The 20,379-nt window shown below is 42.5% G+C and overlaps 2 protein-coding genes across 2 annotated transcripts in view; one reads left to right on the top strand and one right to left on the bottom strand.

Annotated features, from left to right (window-relative positions):
- The window catches only part of SSBP1 (single stranded DNA binding protein 1), a 348,477-nt gene that overhangs the window by 49,089 nt on the left and 279,009 nt on the right, over positions 1-20,379 (bottom strand). The window lies entirely within an intron of this gene.
- The window catches only part of DENND11 (DENN domain containing 11), a 42,980-nt gene that overhangs the window by 5,796 nt on the left and 16,805 nt on the right, over positions 1-20,379 (top strand). The window contains exon 2 of the mRNA XM_070756345.1: positions 18,203-18,302. Coding sequence (XP_070612446.1) covers positions 18,203-18,302 — 100 coding nt within the window. The remainder of the gene's footprint in view (positions 1-18,202; positions 18,303-20,379) is intronic.

Genomic DNA, 20,379 nt, shown 5'->3' with positions numbered 1-20,379 from the left:
TCACGTAACAACCGTGTGTGTAATTTAACAACTGCATTGGTGCACTTAATAAAGGCAGCAAGGAAAGTTGTACAATGGGACAAAAACTCACTTAGCAACATACATTTTTGGCTCAATTGTGGTTGGAAGTTGAGGCCTACCTGTAAACAGGGCTACGTGTAGGCTAAAGTTAGACAAACTTTTTCCATCCCTCTTTGACCACAGCTCCAAAAATGCTGGCACACCTTTTCTGCTATTTCAAGGCAAGATATTGCCCAAAAATTAGTGCCAAGATTAAATATTACATTAAAAAAATTAAAAAGAATTTCTCAGTGGAAGTGAACCCCACCCCCCATCCCAGAAAATCGTGGTCCTGCCCACATATTGGTTTGAATGGTCATGAGAACCATTATCACTTTTCCTCCTTCTCCTAAATGTAAAGCATCCCTAACCACTAGAGTAGCGGTATCCCTAAGCACTAGAGTAGCGCTTTCTTCCCATTGCTGATTATTAAAATGAATGGATTTGCATAGTAGCCTTACATGAGATACTCACCACTAAGTAGATCATCTTAGGCTTTTGAGTGTTCTTTCATTTATTTATGAAGTCATTCAAGGAGATTGCCCTATACACATATTGTCTTCCACTCACCTCATTTGGGAAGTTGTTGAATGGATTCTTGGTGATCAGAAGGTTAGTAATAAACATTTCACTTTAAGAGCACTCAACTTTGCAATTGCTCTAATGGCATGTCTGTTCCAGAAATAGGATAATGATGAAACCTGTAGTAAATGAGTTTGTGATTTCTATATTTTGACATGGGAATGTCGGTTCCCATTCTTCTGTAATTGCTGTTTGTCTGAGTGGTTTTGGTATGGTGGTAGTAAAAGTAATTTAAAAATGCTCAAAATGGCAGCTAACCCTCCAATTTCGAAGGAGTTGATAGGGGTCATTGTCTCAGGTGATATTTGCATTTCAAGCAGCTTTTAAAATAAGCCAACCAAAGTTGCAATCTGGACAAATATATCTATTTGCTATCAGGCGAGTAGATAAGCATTGTTTCCATTCCCTCCATAGGAGAACTTAAGCAATGGACTCTGTAGAAATTTAGCTTTGTAACTTCTGGAGGATTATTTCTATCAAAGGGGGACAGGGCAGTTTGTTTTTTCATGAGCAACGCTTTTGTTTGGTAGTAGGTAATTTTTTTCCCTTCTTTCATGACAAAAAAGTCAAATGCAGACCAGAAAAAGGAGATTATTCATCACTTTCCTCTCTCTTCTGAATGAAATTCCTGCTCACCTATGGTGACCAAGGCAGCTGTTAGACACAAAGGCCAGTAAGAAGAATGCAGATACTAATAAAGTCTACAGATGTAGGTTTGTGTATCTAGCCAACATAATTGTTGATTTTTGATGCATGCCAGGAAGCTTGAGTTGTGTCGACCTTTATGAATGGAAGTGGAGAACCAAGCCTAAGTATACTTTTGGACTCAGTTCTCTGGGCCAAACTTGAATGGCATGGCCTCACCACTCTTTCCATTGGCTACACACCTCTTGAATGAGCTTTACATATTGTTCATTCTGGGAAAACAAGGCCTGTCTTAGAACACTTTGCCTTCTGAGAAGTTTTCAACCGCTCCTCTGTGGCTACCTCGGGGATTGAAAAGGGAATGAAGCACCACTTCTGAGGCCATTATAGCCTGATTCCAGTTTATCCATGTAGTTTGAAAGATGGAAGAAAAGTGAAGGAAACTGTCATCTGGCGAGACCTATGGGAAGAGCCTTCTCTGTGGCGGCCCCGGCCCTCTGGAATCAACTCCCCCCGGAGATTCGAATTTCCCCCTCGCCTTCCGCAAGATGTTGAAGACCCATTTATGTCGCCAGGCATGGGGGGACTAATTCCCTTCCCTCCCTTTCTGACTGTAGCCTTTGAGAGTGGTATGACTATGTAGTATTGATTGTTTTTTTTAATATTAATGGGTTTTAATTCTAGCTTTTATTAATATTGGATTTGTATTACTGTTCATTGTATTGTTATTGTTGTGAGCCGCCCCGAGACCTTGGAGGTGGGCAGCATACAAATCTAATAAATTATTATTAAATTAAATTAATTATTATATACTGTATATCCAGGTAAGCACAAATAGGCTCGGGTTTTAGCAACAGGAGACGAGAAAGAGTTGGTTACAGAGGTATGATCAAAAAGGGGAGCTCTGAAGAAAAAGATGAGAAAGAAGATGAAAGAGATGTAGTACCAAGTACAGTGGTACCTCGAGATACGAGTTTAATTCGTTCCGGACCTGGGCTCTTAAGTCGAGCAGCTCTTATCTCGAACGACTTTTCCCCATAGGAATTAATGTAAATAATTTTAATTGGTTCCAGCCCTCAAAAAACTCACAAAGTTAGTCTAAATTATGCAGAAAGACATGTTTTTAATGAAGAAATGTACATGTACATATAAATGAATAATGAAGTTTCTTTCACTTAACTTGTAAACTTTCTTAAACTTTTAAATTTACATATGTTCAACTTCTCTGCCACCCAATCCTGTAGGACAGAGGTCCCCAACCCTTTTTGCACCAGGGACCGGCTTTAAGCGATCAAGAGAGGAATGGGTGAATGAATGGACGGAGGGTGGGAAGGAAGGAAGGAAAGAGGGAAGGGACAGGAACAGAGGAAGGAAGCAAGGAAACTTATGAAAGGGGAGAGTAAGAGAGGAATGAGTGAAGGGAGGGAGGGAGGGAAGAAGGTGGGAAGGAGAAAGAAAAGAAGAAATAGAGGAAGGGAAGGTAAAAGAGAGAAAGAAAAAGAGCAAGAAAGAAAGAAAGAAAGAAAGAAAGGGGGAAGGGACAGGAACAGAGGAAGGAAGCAAGGAAACTTATGAAAGGGGAGAGTAAGAGAGGAATGAGTGAAGGGAGGGAGGGAGGGAAGAAGGTGGGAAGGAGAAAGAAAAGAAGAAATAGAGGAAGGGAAGGTAAAAGAGAGAAAGAAAAAGAGCAAGAAAGAAAGCTGCAAGCACCCCCCCGAGCCCCCCAGGCCGGCTGCAACCTTTTAAAACACGCGCGCCGCTTCGCAGCTGTCTCCTGAAGCCGAACGCGGAAGTTAGCGTTTGGCTTCAGGAGACAGCTCCTTGGCGCTTGTATCTCGAATTTGGGCTTGTAAGTAGAACAAAAATATCTCTCCCCTCCCAGCTCTTATCTCGAGTTGCTCTTAAGTAGAGCAGCTCTTATGTCGGGGTTCCACTGTATTATGGACAGGAAAAGACTTTGAAGCGTGTTGCCTACAATTGTAATTTTTGGCAGCTCTGCAAAGCAGTGGAATAAATGAGTTCTTAAAAGAAGTAACACTTGAGAGATTTTCCTGATTAATAATAAATGTAGATAGATTTGCTAAGTGTGCCCACTTGAATATCCACATGGCTGATACAACCTGTAGGAAAAAGTGTATTTTATACTATAGATCTCTCCTCCCTATTGTATGAATAGCCAATCCAGATACAAAAATGTGAATATACCGTAAAGCCATCCAGATACAAAAATATGAATATATTGTAAAAATACAAGGACATAATTAAAAATGTTGAAGATTTAAACTTAACAATAGAAGGACAATTTAAAATAGAGGTAGTCCTCAACATACGACTATAATTGAACCCCAAATTTATGTTGCAAAGTGAAAAATTTGTAAAGTGAGTTTTCTCCCATTTTACAACTTTTCTAGCCATATTTGTTAAATGAATCAGTTGTTATATTACTAACTGATTACTAACTGGCAGTTATTATACTACTAACATTGTTAAGTGAATCTTAACCTGCTTGTCAAGGTTGCAAAAGGTGATCACATGACCCCAGGGCACTGCAACCGTCATAAATGTAAGTCAGCTGTCAAGCATCTGAATGTAAATCACATGACCATGGGGATGCTGCAATGGTCATAACTGTGGGAAATGGTCATAAGTCACTATTTCAGTGGCGTTGTAACTTCGAGCAGTCACTAAGTGAACTGAACTACCTGTACAAAAGAACAAAAGATAGTGAATTTCATCATTACTTTTTATTATTTATCAGGGGCCTTATTCTTCCCTATTGCCTGTGCTTTTTGCTGATAAGAGATGCCCCAGGGCAATTTCAGACTTCCTTTCCTGTGAAAATTGCTTTGCCAATTCTTCCTGACCGCAAATTTGTAGTTTGTTCAAGTTCTCCTATTTCAGTTAATTGAAAGTCATGCGGAAGCCACTGATTAGTCACTTTTTGCTTTACAAACATATTGTATGAATCACCGATATCTTTTTTTTGTGGACCGGACCCCACTGCCTCTCTTGAAAGAAAAAATGGATTCCAGTACCGCAGGAGGGTCAAATTCAAGGCCTGCAGGCCGGATCCCACAGAGTGCTTAGATCTGGCCTGCAGAGCTCCTTTGTGTGGTCTTCTGGGTAGCCCCCTGTGTTACTTGAGGAAACAAGGTATTGTCAGAATGTTTTTTATTTTAATGCAGGGTTGAGTAAAGGTGGTTGAGATAGTTCATTGGACAAACAACCTCTTGCCTCTCTCCTCTCCATACACATGAAACAACAGCCTGGTGTTACAATCAGATAGGTTTGGAGGAGACCAAGTCGAGAAAAAAATTTATATCTGGAGTTCGTGGGACATTTTGCTGCCCCAAAAATTCTGCAAGAATCAAAAGAGCCACAATTTTGGGCTTTTTGTTTGGAAGGACTTAAGGATCATACACGTGCCTTAAACCTCATAGGAAGGTTTTGGCCAGGTAGGGATATAGTATTTTATGCAGAGCCTTTAAAAACAAGCAAACCAGCTTCTGGCCACAAAACGTTGCCTGCTCTTTTTCTCTGTCAACATACAAGGAAAGTTCTAAGATGTTTGCAATTAATTAAAACAAGAACTGACTTAATTTCTTTTACCTTCTTTTTTGTACTGTATGATTTGGCGAGGCTGCCTCTTTTCCCAAGAAGGCCAGCCATCTGTTTAAGGCCTTTGGCCAAAAAAGTATCTTTATTTGCATAGCAATCTGCCTCTGACTGCTTTGCTCAGAAGCACGAAAAGAGATGACGTGGCTCAAAGGTGAGCACAGAAGGAAGAAGAGATACTGATCAGACCGGCCAAATACTAGAGCAAACAAAGGAATGACTTTGAAGGCAGGGATAGGATGAAGTGGAAGGAGGAAGGAAGGGAGGGGAAAGAAAAAGTGATGAAAAGAAGTTGCAAACTGGCCCTCACTTAATAAATTGTATAGCTTTTATTTGAGGAAACAGGAAGCATCTAGCGCTTGGTGGAATAACACAGTTGAAAGGGACCTTTGCAGGTCATCTAGTCCAGTGATTTTCAACCTTTTTTGAGCCGCGGCACATTTTTTACATTTACAAAACCCTGGGGCACATTGAGCGGGGGGAGGGTGGGGGCTAAAAAAAATTTGGACAAAAAAATTATCTCTCTCTCTTACTCCCTTTCACTCTATTTCTCTATCTCTCCCTCTTTCTCCCCCTTCCTTCTTTCTCTCTCCATCCCTCTTTCTTTCTCTTCCTTCTTTCCTCTCTTTTTTGCTCTCTTTCTCTCTCCCTCCCTACCTCCCTCTGTGTCTTTCTCTCTCTCTCCTTCCCTCCCTCTCTTTCTCTCTCTCTTGCTTTCTTTCTCTTGTTCTCTTTCTCTCTCTCTTGCTTTCTCTCTCTTATTCTCTTTCTCTCTCTCACTCTTTCCCTCTCTTGCTTTCTTTCTCTCTCTCTCTTGCTTTCTTTCTCTCTCTGAGCTTCGCGGCACACCTGACCATGTCTCACGGCACACTAGTGTGCCACGGCACACTGGTTGAAAAACACTGATCTAGTCTAACCCTGCTCAAGCAGGAGACCCTGTCCTATTTCTGACAGATAATAATAATTTAATAATAATAATAATAATAATAATAATAATAATAATAATTGATTAGATTTGTATGCTGCCCCTCTCCGAAGACTCAGTTCAGTCTCTGGACTGGCAGTCCAGTCTCTGGACTGGTAGTCCAGTCTCTTCCTAAAGGCCTCCAGTGATGAAGCACCCACAACTTCTGCGGGCAACTTGTTCCATTGGTTGATTGTTCTCACTGTCAGAAAATTCCCCCTTATTTCTAGGTTGAATCTTTCCTTGACCGGTTTCCATCTATTGTTCCTTGTCCGGCCTTGGGGTGCATTGTAAAATAGGTTGTCTCTTCTATCCATCATCTATCTCAGTGATTTTCAACCTTTTTTGAGCTGCGGCACATTTTTTACATATACAAAATCATGGGGCACATTGAGCGGGGGGGGACTGGGGGGCTAAAAAAAGTTTGGACAAAAAAATTATATATCTCTCTTCCTCCCTTTTGCTCTATTTCTCTCCATCTTTCTCTCTCTTCCTTCCTCCCCCTCTCTGTCCATCCCTCTTTCTTTCTCTCTTCCTTCCTTCCTCTCTTTTTTGCTCTTTCTATCTCTCCCTCCTTCCCTGCCTCTCTTTCTCTCTCTCTCTTGCTTTCTTGCTTTCTTTCTCTCTTGCTTTCTCTCTCTCTCTCTCTCTCTTTCTCTCTCTCTCTTTCTTTCTTTCTCTCTCTCTTGCTTTCTTTCTCTCTCTGTCTTGCTTTCTTTCTCTCTCTCTCTTTCTCTCTCTTGCTGAGCTTTGCGGCACACCTGACCATGTCTTGCGGCACACTAGTGTGCCACGGCACACTGGTTGAAAAACACTGATCTATCTCTTATATCTCTTATATTTTCTGCTATTCTCTCTAGTTATATTTTACTCCTATATTTCTCTTCTATACTCTTTTTGATACATTCTACTTGTATATATCCTCTATAACCTTCATTGTGTATTATTATATATTGGACAAAACAAGCAGATAGATAGATAGATAGATAGATAGATAGATAGATAGATAGATAGATAGATAGATAGATAGATAGATAGATAGATAAAATGATGTTCATTTATAGTGTTTGAAGAGGACCTTGACATCTAATGGGTTGTTGGCTGTACGCGATGTGCCCGCAGGTGGCTGGTAAGGCCTATACGGGCACAAAATGTTCTGCCACATGTTGGGCAGACTTGTTTGGGCACCGTTGTCGTAGCATTTGCAGCTCTGGCTTTGTGGAGTGCTCGTTTCTCTTCTGCTATGAATGTTCTTCTAGCCTCAGATGTCTGGCAGCCTTGGTAGATCAGCATGCGCCATGTTGGTCGATCTTGTGCCAGGGTTTCCCAGGAGGTAGTGTCAATATTGAGGGACTTGAAGGAGGCTTTCAACGTGTCTTTGTATTGCTTCCTTTGTCCTCCATGCAATCTCTTTCCTTTAGACCAGTGTTTCCCAACCTTGGCAACTTGAAGATATCTGGACTTCAACTCCCAGAAGTCCCCAGCCAGCATTTGCTGGCTGGGGAATTCTGGGAGTTGAAGTCCAAATATCTTCAAGTTGCCAAGGTTGGGAAACACTGCTTTAGACAGCCCGCCATAGAGGAGCTGTTTATGGATGCGATGGTCTGGCATCCTGGCAACACAGCCTGCCCAGCATGTTTGGGTTTTGGATGGGAATTGATGGCAGGCCTGTTCTGGAGAGGAGCTCAGTGTCAGGCACCTTATCCTGCCACCAGATCCTCAGGATTCTGTGAAGGTAGGTCATGTGGATGTGGTTCAATTGCCTAACATGTCTCCTGTATATAGTCCAAATCTCACTGGCATACAACAGGGTAGTTAGCACTTCTCTGTAGCAAATATTGAAATGTTGTTTTCTTGTCACCCTTGGTCTTTCTCTTCACTAGACTGTTCCTGGTAGGATTTAAAACTAGAGATGCTGTAGTTAATTTCATTCACTTTAGCTGCCCAGTGAAGTACAGTAGCCCAACACAATTCAGATAATTGAATAATCCAAATGGGAGAAAAATCACACAAGACACACATACTAACCTGATATACATAATCAAAAGCAACTGATTTATAATGGGGGGGGGTGTTTCAGAACTTCAGTAACCAAGTTGTCGAAGCATGGAACTCATTACTCCATAGTGTCATTCCCAAACCCCCAACACTTTACCCTTAGACTATCCACGGTTGACTTCTCCAGATTCCTAAGAGGTCAGTAAGGGGTGTGCATAAGTAAGGGGCGTGCATAATTCTGTCCCCGGTCCCATTGCTCTCCTATTCCTATATCTCTTCTTCTATTCCTTCATTGATATATTTTATTCCTATATCTTCTCTTCTTTCTTAGATATATTTTACTATGAATATATCCTCTATAACCTTCATTAAGTACAGTGTTCCCTCGATTTTCGTGGGGGATGCGTTCCAAGACCGCCCGCAAAAGTCGAATTTCCACGAAGTAGAGATGCGGAAGTAAATACACCATTTTTGGCTATGGACAGTATCACAAGCCTTCCCGTAACACTTTAAACCCCTAAATTACCATTTCCCATTTCCTTAACAACCATTTACTCACCATTATTACTGGTACTCACCATTGAATAAGACACTTAGTGATCCTGATATTTATAAAACATAATTATTTATGAACAATAATTTTTTTTTGTTATTTATTTGCAAAACTTATTAGCTTGGCGATGACGTATGACGTCATCGGGCGGGAAAAAACGTGGTATAGAAAAAAAACCACGAAGTACTTTTTAATTAATATTTTTTGAAAAAACGTGGTATAGGAGATTCGCAAAGTTCGAACCCGCGAAAATCTAGGGAACACTATAACCTTCATTGTGTAATGGACAAAATCAATCAATCAATCAATCAATAAATAAATAAAAAGTCACAATTGACTCACAGTGTAAAACCTGGAAACATTTGTTAGGAGGCAATCTGGTTCCACCACTGCCAGTTGCATCCCAATATTAGTGGAGGAGCAATGAACATTATCTTTGTATCAATAATTTATTCTCTGCACCATGCAGTTTTAAAAATTATCTACAGCAACCAAGCAATTGCCTAAATTGGCCTTCCCCAACTTGGTAGAGTCCAAAAGTGTTAACTCCAACTCACATAATCCCCAGCCAATTGGATGTGAGTGTCCAGAATCCAAGGCATTTACAAGGGCCAATATGAAGGAAGGCTTGCTTAAAGATTGAATTCAAAATAAGGTTGCTAGCTGTTGGAAAACCTATAATATGAGTTAATGAGGCTTAAAGAGACTTTCCAGCCAGCTTAACTGGTTTAGATATCTTAGTTGACTCAAGCATTTGCAAAATAATATGTTCCCCAACACCTAACTGCTTTTAAAAAAATATTATTTTATCTGTTGCATTCGTCATATTTTTGATTGTCCTGTTTTACGATGGATGGTTTTATATTTGATTATTTTACTTAGATATTTATATTTTATGTATATATTGTTATACCTTTTGGGACTCCTGGATATCTGAAACACCTCCAACACAGTCATTGCAATTCCAGACAAATACTGTAAAGCAAGGATTCCAGTTGAGCCGGTTGGCTTAATGCCTCCCAGTCAGAATCCAATTTTCTTGTAGAGAAGCAGCAAAATCCCACAGCAAAGTGCTACCACACCCAGGAATAAAACCATCATTGTCCTATTTATTTTTCCTGTTCTATTCTTTTATATTTGTTTTTCTTAATACAAACAAAATTTTGAATCCTGGTTCACAGCAAATAAATATCCTTCTCTCCAATCAGATAAGCATGTGGGATGATGTCATCCAGCTGGTATTTCTTCCTGGAGTTTGGTCCTACATATATATATATATGTATATGTATATTTGGTGAGATTCCCTGTTTGGGAGACCAATTGAATTGCTTTCTGTCCCTTATAGTTTTTTTCATTTGAGTTCATCTTATCTTAGGGCAAGGCAGGACTGGTCTTGTCCAGTCCAGATGTATTTAAAGCCAATGTAGTTTTTATTTTCTTCCTAATGTTTTTCTATCCAGGTGTAGAGTCCATTTTTCAGGTCAACCAGAAGTTGGTCCATTGGTTGTGGCAAGACTGATCGGCTTATTGCTCAAGGCTGATATCATGGGCTGAGAGAAAGCAACTAGCCCAAAAATCACCCAGCCAGACATTTGAGAATTATTCAGAAAGAGTAAACTTAAAGTTGAATGAAAGCAGAGGAGTGCATAAAAATAGGGATCCACCTTAAAAGAGAGAAATAGGTACCATCTTTTTTGGAGTGTAAGATAACCTCTCTCCCCAAAAGAGACTGAAAATTTGGGTGCATCTTATACTCCGAATGTAGCTTTTTCTAAGGTTCTTTTTCTTAGCCCTAACCAGGTACTAACGATCTTCCCAACTTTTCCCAGCTTGCAGGCTTGTTTTCATTGCTACTCCATCTGAAAAAGATTTTTTTAAGCCCTAACAAGGTGCTAACAATCTTACCAGTTTGCAGGATTTTTTCATTGCTACTCTAAAGAAGTTTTTTCCCCCTAAGTGTTTGCAGGCCTGTTTTCATTGCTACTCCCTCCGAAGAATATTTTTTCAGCCGTAGCCAGGGAATAAAATAATGTGATGAAGCTGACCAGACTAAGGATGCTAGCCAGATGAATACCTGGTAGGTAGATCCCCCCCCCCCCCAGTTTCCTCCCCAAAATTAAGGTGCATCTTATACTCTGAAAATTATGGTAATTGGTCTACTCAACAAGCAGAAATTTAGTGGGAGGGCACTAGGCAGATTGTTATAGAGCCTTGGTGGTGCAGTGGTTAGAGTGCAGTACTGTAAGCTGCTTCTGCTGATCACCAGCTGCCAGCAGTTTGGCAGATCGAATCTCAGTAGGCTCAAGGTTGACTCAGCCTTCCATCCTTCTAAGGTTGATAAAATGCGGACCCAGATTGTTGGGGGCAATAATCTTACTCTCTGTAAACCATTTAGAGAGGGCTGTAAAGCACTGTGAAGCAGCATATAAGTCTAAATGCTGTTGATATTGCTATGTAGTTCAGTAGATCTTAGCCAGGGACCATATTGTTCGCTGGAGCCCTAACATATTTCAGAAGGGCTATAGGCAGTGAAGGGCTACCAAACTGTTTACTACCACACTGTGGGCATGGCTTATGCATTTCCTTTCAACATCTTCAAGAGTCTTTGAAGAGGGGCGGTGTACAAATATAATAAATTATTATGTCAATACAATACAGCAAACGAGATCACTATGCTGGATTTCGTATTTCATCACCAGTTGGGCGCTTCCCAAGCACCTAGGACTGCGTGATGTAGCGGCGAATTATGTTTGCCGATCCCAGTAAAGCGGCCTTTTGCAATTGACAGATGGAGATTTTGTCAATTCCGATGGTTTTCAAATGTCCGCTGAGATCCTTTGGCACTGCGCCCAGCGTGCCAAGTACCACTGGGACCACTTTCACGGGCTTATGCCAGAGTCGTTGCTGGTCGATTTTTACATCTTCATATTTCACTAATTTCTCTAGCTGCTTCTCCTCAATTCTGCTGTCCCCTGGGATTGCGATGTCGATGATCCATACTTTCTTTTTCTCCACAATCAGGATGTCTGGTGTGTTATGCTTCAGAATTCGGTCAGTCTGAAGCCGGAAGTCCCATAGTAGTTTTGCTTGCTCATTTTCGACCACTTTTTCGGGCTTATGATCCCACCAGTTCTTTGCCACTGGTAAATGGTAGTTCCAGCACAATAAATTATTGTTGATGTTGTTGTTGTTGTTGTTGTTGTTGTTGTTGTTATTATTATTATTATTATTATTATTATTATTATCTTTCAGTGCAAATTGGGTGTTCTGGGGTGGAGCTCTGTTTTTGCTATCCCATTGTGTTCCCCCTCCCCTGTCCGGGCAGTAGCCCACCCCTGGCTGTAGGTGAAAAATGTGGTTTGGGAGGCCATAGTACATGCCATGACAACACAGAAAAGCAAAGTACACTGCTCAAAAAGACAAAGGGAACACTCAAAGAACCCATCCTAGATCTGAATGAATGATATATCCTCATTGAATACTTTGTTCTGTACAAAGTTCTGTACAAAACATTCAGTGCACAACAGCATGTGAAATTGATTGTCAATCAGTGTTGCTTCCTAAGTGGACAGTTTGATTTCACAGAAGTTTGATTTACTTGGAATACATTGTGTTGTTTAAGTGTCCCCTTCATTTTTTTGAGCAGTATAGTGCTGTTGATGACAGAAAATGCACCAGATATCATGTCTGCATTGTCAATAGGACTCGGACAGCTGACCACAGGGGAAAAGGTTGGAATGGAACCATGGGAGAAAAAATGTAGAGAAACACTGCTCTAGTTGACCTCTTGAATATTAACAGGCCCCAGTGAATTGTTCTGAGATCCTGCCAATCAATGCAGATTATGAACACTCAAATAGGCCCATTATCTGATTCTGCACTAGTTAGCCGCCTGGGTCCTTCCTCTTTAAACTGTCTCCTAAGACCTGTCATGCTGAAACATCGGGTCCTTAGAACATTATTCCTCAAACAAATATCCCTTTGGCGTATTCGATTACAATCCCATCATCCTGATTTAACAGCTGTTTGGAGCTTTTGGGGCACATTTCAAAAATATCTTGAAAGGGGACTTGGAGGGGGGGGGGGAGAAGTGGCTTGCTTGAGATATGAGATCAACAGTGGGTTCCTACCGGTACGCCTAATTGCGTGCAGCTCTGTGGCTCTGGCGCATGAGCACTCGTTCGAGCGAAGTTTTGCTTCCTGCACTTGTGCCGGTAGCAAAATCTCACCTGGAGAGACACATGGGTGCGCGTTTCAGTGAGTTTTTTTGCTTCTGCGCATGCTTCTGTGCAAAATCCTCACCAAAACAAGCGTCCCTGTGCGTCCACGTATGAGATTTTGCTACCTGCACAGGTGCAGGAAGCAAGGTTTTGCTTGAACGCGCGCTTGCGCGCAGTTAGGCATACCAGTAGGAATCCACTACTGGGTTCTCTATTGGTACCATTATTCTCTGGCACCTCTATTGGTACCACTACCTCTGGTACACTATTCACTGGTACCACTATTCTCTAACAGTGGTTCCCAACGTTTTAGAAAAAGTTCTGAAAGGCATCCAGCCTTTTCCAACTTCATGTTTATGTGAAGTTGCTTTTTCAGCATTTGTAGACATTAAGTCAAAAAAAAAGGAACTGACTATTGGATATGGAACCACATCTCAGATTAAAATTAACAACCAGGGAACCAAATTATGATGATCAGCCCAAACAATTTCATCCTTCTCATTGATCCAAATAAATGTTATTTATAATATAACTTTTATTTACATTTTATTAAGAATAATTTTATTTTTCATTTATTATTATTTTGTGTATGTACCAAAGAAAGAAAAAATAAATATATTTTGATTGTTATTGAAATACAGTAGTACCTCGGGATACGAACCTCTCGTCTCACGAAACTTTCGAGATACGAACCCGGGGTTCCGGATTTTTGTGCCTCTTCTTACGAACTTTTTTTGCCTTACAAACCCGCTGCCGCAAACGCCGAACCCGGAAGTTTGGCAAAAGTTTGGATTCGGACGAGAAGCGCCGCCGCCCAGCTGTCACCTTTTGAAACAGCCAGGGGGCTTCTTGGTGTTCTCCCGAATGTCGAACCCAGAGGTTCAACAAAAGTTCGGGTTCGGGAGGCTGCCGAGAAGCGCCGCCGCGCGGCTGTCAGCTTTGCAGAAGAGCTGTGGAGCTGTCAACCAGTCGGGAGGCTCAAACGGAGGTGGGGAATCCCAATAGGGAATTCCATGGGCGGAGCTTTGATGTCACAAAGATGTTCTTCCTGGGCGGCCGAAAAGGTGACAGCCGGGCGGCGGCGCTCCTCGGCGGCCTCCCGAACCCGAACCCGAACTTTTGCCAAACCTTTCGGGTTCGGGTTCGGGAGAATGCCAAGAAGCCCCCCAGCTGTTTCAAAAGGTGACAGCCAGGCAGTGGAGCGCCGTTTTTGCGATTCTTTCCCCCTTACATGCATTAATCCCTTTTACATTGTTTCCTATGGGAAACATTGTTTCGTCTTACGAACTTTTCACCTTACAAACCTCCTCCCGGAACCAATTAAGTTCGTAAGACGAGGTATCACTGTACAAACTTCCAGTTGGGCTTTTGCGCCGTTTTTCACTGTCCCCAGGGTTTAGGGAAGCCTGCTGAATCATGGGAATGGTGAAAAACAGCCCAAGGGGCCTACCGGAAGTCTGAGGTATGCGGAGGGAGGGCATTGCAATATGGGTGTGGGTTCGTGCGCTATTGCGCATGTGCATTCTTTTGGCACCTGAGCCAAATATGGTTCACCATCACTGATATATAGAAGAACTAAAATGTGACATAATAACAGTCTTCTAATATTTCAGGGTGGCAGGCCAAAGTCTCTAACTCAAAACGATGGCTTTGTCCTGATTTATTTCTCGCATGTTATTTGGAACGGTGACAAGGGACTATCTCAATGATGGGGCATGTCAACCTATTCTCCAATTCACCTGACAACAAGACAAGAAGTAATGGGTAGAAGACGATTAAAGAGAGATCCAACCTAGAATTAAGAATAAATTTGCTGACAGTGAGAACAATTAATCAGTGAAACGGTTTTGTCTCTAGGAGGTCTCCATTTGAGGTTTTTAAGAAGAGATTTCACAGCCATGTGTCCAAAATGATGTAAGGTCTCCTGTTTGAGCAAGGGGTTGGACTAGAACAGGGGTAGGCAAAGTTGGCTCTTCTATGACTTCAACGCCCAGAATTCCTGAGCCAATCATGCTAGCTCAGGAATTCTGGGAATTGAAGTCCACATGTCATAGAAGAGCCGACTTTGCCTATCCCTGGACTAGGAGACATCCAACTCTAGATGTTGTCAGTCTCTTCCAACTCTGTTGATCTCTCTGTGTCTCCCCACCTTTGGCCTCACTGAGTTGTTTGGACTGAAAGATATTAGTCCAAAGGAACATTGCCTCTATTTCAGATATTCAGATGCTAAGTATTATTTTGCTTGTGCAATCAAAAGATCCTACTCATTGCAAAAAAAGATTATTGTGGTATAATGGACTGTTGAACTAGGATCAGGAGTTGCAAGTCACTGGATCTCCTAGGAAAAATCATTGCTGGGTAGTAGTCATAATGTGCTTTGTTTGGTTTTGAGCTAGCATGTTTCATACGAAAACCATGTTTTATTTGTTTTGTTTTTAATTTTTGTTAACATCTGATTGGTTATACAGTAATACCCCGGTTATTGCGTCCCCGACCATTGCGAACAGGGTAATTTGCGATTTTTCAACCCGGAAGTCAAAACACCATCTGCGCATGTGTGCCCTTTTTTTCTATGGGCACGCATGCGTAGATGGCGCCCGGCAGATCAGCTGCTGGGCGGCTTCCCTGGGTCTTCCCCCTCTTGCTGGCGGGAGGGCGAGCAGCGGGCATCAGCAAGGAGTTTCCCCACCGCCCACGCAAACTCCTCGCTGCCGCCCGCCCTTCGCCCGCCCACGCCGTTCATTCTCGCCGCTTTCGAGCTGAGTCCCGGAGCGAATTCGCTCCGGGACTCAGCTCGAAAGCGCCGACAGCCAGCGCGGAGAAGCCGTTCGCTGGCGCTGGCTGTCGGCGCTTTTGAGCTGAGTCCCGGAGCGAATTCGCTCCGGGACTCAGCTCGAAAGCGCCGACAGCCAGCGCGGCGCGGCTGTTTTAAAATGTCGCCGCCGGCATGGGGGGCTTGCCAGCACCCCCCGGACCCCCAACCCGGGTTTGGGGGGCTGCTAGGAAGCCCCCCATGCCGGCGGCGACATTTTAAAACAGCCGCGCTGCCCCCAATCTTCGGCTCCTCGCTAGCGCTGCGGGAGTAAAAACACCATCTGCACATGCGCAGATGGTGTTTTTACTTCCGCAGCGCTACTTCGCGAAAACCCGCTCGTTGCGGGGGGTCCTGGAACGGAACCCTCGCAACGAGCGGGGGATCACTGTACAAGGTTTTCTTAGCTTACAGAAAAATGAATTAAGAGAGGAAGGAGACACTATGGCATAATGTTTAATAAGTTAGAAATATTATTGGTGTTATATTTTTGAAGGAACATTAAGGAGGGAATTTAATTAAAAGATACTGTATGTAACTGGATGACAAAATTAGAAAGAAAATGCAACTTTTTTGATGATTGATATTAGTTACTAACAAAATACTGCATTTTATTCATGGAAAATAGATAGTATACTGTATTGTTTGAATGTATATTGAGAGGGGGAAAAAATGTACCCTAAAAAAAATGATGGTTTGTTCACTGAATTCAGACTATTTAATTCAATACTCTTAGAAAAGCAGGTGACAACACTAGTCATTTCTCCAGTTGGACTCTTCCATATCCATCTTCCACCATCTCCTGGGTCTTTCCACCAATGGGACGTATCACGAATTAATGAATTGAAGTGTCTGGAAGTGAGGCGTAACCTCTTAATCTTCCTGATGCCTAGCAAAATAAGGGAACACTTGCATATTTGAGATAGATGGATGGATAGGTATTGACAAACATTAAAGTAAAACACTTAGGGAAGACAGCAGAGCAATTGCAATGACGTTTACTCTAACATTAGCTCAACAGCCCTTGCTGAGCACATTTTTCAGAAGGTTTAGAGAAATTTGTTTCTTTCCGAGAAAAAAAAATGCAACTAGAACTAATCTGGGTGCCCTGAGAATTTTGGTTACAAGGAAGAAGTAGCTATTTCTGTTCAACGTATAATGAGGGACCCTTGGTTCTCTTTCTCTGCGTTTGGTTGTTTTCTTGCAGATGTTTCATTACTCAAACTAGTGCTGGCATCATTAACACTTTTGATGTTGCCTAGTTTGGGCTATCGCCTACAAAGCCCTACATGGCTTAGGGCCAGACTATCTCCTGCCACATACCTCCCAGAGACCAATAAGATCACACAGGGTTGGCCTCCTCCAGATTCCATCAACTAAGCATTACAGGTTGGCGGGGCCGCAGGGGAGGGCTTTCTCTGTGGCCGCCCCGGTTCTAAGGAACCAACTCCCCCCTCCTCCTTCCCGATGTCCATACTGCTCCAACCCTACTGGCTCCCAAAAGGCTACAAAGACCTGGCTTTGCCGGTAGGCCTGGGGGCCATGAAACTGATATCTGTCATAGACAAATTACATTGAATGGTAGGCATGTGTGTTGCCTGGAATGAGTTATGGGTTTTTAACTGAGGTTTATAGTTTTGGATTTTCATATTTGACTTCTTTTTTATAGTACAGTGATATTTCGGTTCTCGACCACAATGCGTTCCAGAAGTGTGGTCGAGAACCGATTTGGTCGAGTACCGAATTAATTTATCCCATAGGAAATAATGGAAATGGGTTTAATTGGTTTCCAGCCCCTATTTCCTTTATTTCCTGTGGGATAAAGATCTGAGGAGCTCTGTAGTCTAAGCACTCCAAGCTGTAGTAAGGGTGGGGGCAGCTGCAATACTGGCAGTTTTTTTTTGGGGGGGGGGGCTCCTTTCCTCAGTGGTTTGTCTTGTAGCTGTAGGCAGCTACACCAACTTTCTCCTTCCCGGCGGTGGTGGCGGCGGCTTTCCTTCAAGCAGCAGCAGCGCCGGGAACGTCACATGAGAAAGGGAAGCCGCTGACGTTCCCGGCGCTGCTGCTGCTCGAAGGAAAGCCGCCGCCACCGTCGGGAAGGAGAAAGTTGGTGTAGCTGCTTAAAAGGAACAAGACGAACCACTGAGGAAAGGAGGCCCCCCGAAACTGCCAGTATTGCAGCTGCCCCCACCCTTCCTACAGCTTGGAGCGCTTAGACTAGAGACTGGGAGGCTGTTTAGTGGGCGGCCAGGATGGGCGTGTCAGATTCCGACTCCCATTCCGTCTCACCCCGTCCCCTCAGATCTTGTAGCATTTCGGATAATAAACAAAATTTTCTGTGGCTGTTCGGTATCTGAATTTTTGTTCAGATACTGAAGCAAATTTTTGCCGAAAATTTTGTTCGGTATCCGAAATGTACGAGAACCAAAGCGTTCAAGAACCGAGGTACCACTGTATTTGTATCTTTTATATTGTTGTAAGCCGCCCCGAGTCCTTCAGGATTGGGCAGCATAGAAATAATAAAATAAAATAAATCAAATCAAATCAAAATAAATAATCTGTCTGTCTGTCCGTCCGTCCGTCCGTCCGTCCAGAAAACCCTTCATTTCAATGCTGAATTGCAAATATTCCCCTTTATCTCCTGTATCCTTTCAATGGTTTTCAGAAAACCAAAAGCACATCTCTTTGGTTTTTATGGCCTTGGTCTTGTGCTGGATCTCTGTTAATCTTTGCTTTTCCTCCTTTCTTCACAGGTAATATGGTGGAATGGTGTTTGCCGCAAGACATTGATCTGGAAGGTGTTGAGTTCAAATCTATGGCCAGTGGATCCCATAAAATCCAGTCTGATTTCATGTGAGTGCATTGCAGACTTCTTGCTCCGCTCAGTTATACAAACAATTTGGTTGTACAAATCTTTCTCATTATCTGGAAAAGTTTAAATGGGTACAATAGTTATCTTTATTAAGACACAATGCTTAGTGTTAGTGCCAATCATATCTACAGGTTGATTGCACATGTGGCAATATCCAGCCCCTAGACTCGAGGTTTACTGTCTGTAATATTTTATCCACTCCTGTGCCTGGCAACATTAAGCCACACTAGCTAGTCCTTCTATGTTTGTGTGATTTCTTCAGATTCAAATTCACCTTTCAAAATGTACGTCCGGGGCCTCTTGCAAAAGGATAAAACAGTCAGGACCCATGCCATCAAACCATGTTATTTTTAATTTATGCTACGCACACAAAGCACATAAAATTGGGACATGGTTGCAGTTACACATCTTGGCTTTTTTTAATGGTCCCAGTGCCCCCTTTTCCTTCCTGCCTGCAACTCTTCTTTCTTCTAAATAGGAGTGAATCTTAAATTTGGAAAACAAAGTACGTTAAAACATTGTGTCTGCCTCTGGTAATGTCTATATCTTAGTATATCTTGTAAGACCCAGTGTTGGAAGATTGATTTATAAGGAAACAGCAAACATCTCTATTTTATCATTAGTGCAGTTGTTGTCAAAGACGAGTCTGGAAACTGGAATACATCTGGAATATAATTGGCATCTGTGCTGAAAAGCAAAGAATTAGTTCCTGTCTATTTTCAAGGCAAGCGCCTTCCAGATTTGTTAATAATTTAATTTAATTTAATTAATTTGATTTATATGCCGCCCAATCCCAATGGGACTCAGGGCGATTTACGACAGTAAATAATACATACAATATAACAAAAGTCAAATATTAGTTAATAAAGAACAGTAAAACTATAATAAACCCAATGATCTATCCAATCAAACACACATGCATACAGAGTCAGTTACAATTTGGCCGTGATAAGATGTTACATTCATAGCCCCCAGGCCTGCCGGCAAAGCCAGGTCTTCACGGCCTTTTGGAAGGACAGTAGCGTGGGAGCAGTACGGACATCGGGGAGGCAGCTGGTTCCATAAAGTTGGGGCAGCCACAGAGAAGGCCTTCCCCCGCGGGCCTGTCAACCTGCATTGTTTAGTTCAGTGATTTTCAACCTTTTTTGAGCTGCGGCACATTTTTTACATTTACGAAACCCTGGGGCACATTGAGCGGGGGGAGGGGGCGGCTAAAAAAAGTTTGGACAAAAAAAATCTCTCTCTCTCTCTTCCTCCCCTTCACTCTATTTCTTTCTCCCTCCTTCTTTCTCTCCCTTTCTTCCTCTTTCTTCCTCTCTCTCTCCATCCCTCTTTCTTTCTCTTCCTTCCTTCCTCTCTTTTTTGCTCTTTCTCTCTCCCTCCCTACCTCCCTCTATGTCTTTCTCTCTCTCTCCTTCCCTCCCTCTTTCTCTCTCTCTTGCTTTCTTTCTCTCTCTTGCTCTCTCTCTCTTGCTCTCTCTCTCTTGCTCTCTCTCTTTCTTTCTCTTGTTTTCTCTCTCTCTTGCTTGCTTTCTCTCTTGTTCTCTTTCTCTCTCGCTCGCTCTTGCTCTCTTTCTTTCTTTCTCTCTCTCTCTCTTGCTTTCTTTCTCTCTTGCTTTCTCTCTCTCTTTCTTTCTTTCTTTCTCTTTCTTTCTCTCTCTCTTGTTTTCTTTCTCTCTGAGCTTCGCGGCACACCTGACCATGTCTCGCGGCACACTAGTGTGCCACGGCACACTGGTTGAAAAACACTGGTTTAGTTGACGGGACCTAGAGAAGGCCAACTCATTGTGATGTAATAGGTCTCTGGGTGGTATATGGCAGAGACGGACTCGTAAATAGTCTGCTCCTAAGCCATGTAGGGCTTAATAGAAACCTATGGTTGTTCAGTGCAGGATCCACTCCAGCAGTGTTTCTTAAAGTGTGGTCCTAGGACCCCCGGGCATCCCCCTAAGAAATCTCAGGGGTCTCCGTAATCAAAATTATTTGCCTGATTATTTCTCCTGATCTACAAAGCTAGTAACTCTAAAGAAAGACATATAGTTAAACATATAGTTTGGT

The sequence above is a fragment of the Erythrolamprus reginae genome, chromosome 6 (genome assembly GCF_031021105.1).
Source record: "Erythrolamprus reginae isolate rEryReg1 chromosome 6, rEryReg1.hap1, whole genome shotgun sequence".
Lineage (NCBI taxonomy): Eukaryota > Metazoa > Chordata > Lepidosauria > Squamata > Dipsadidae > Erythrolamprus > Erythrolamprus reginae.
The sequence above is the reverse complement of the archived record's forward strand: the minus strand, read 5'-3'. Positions and strand labels throughout refer to the sequence as shown.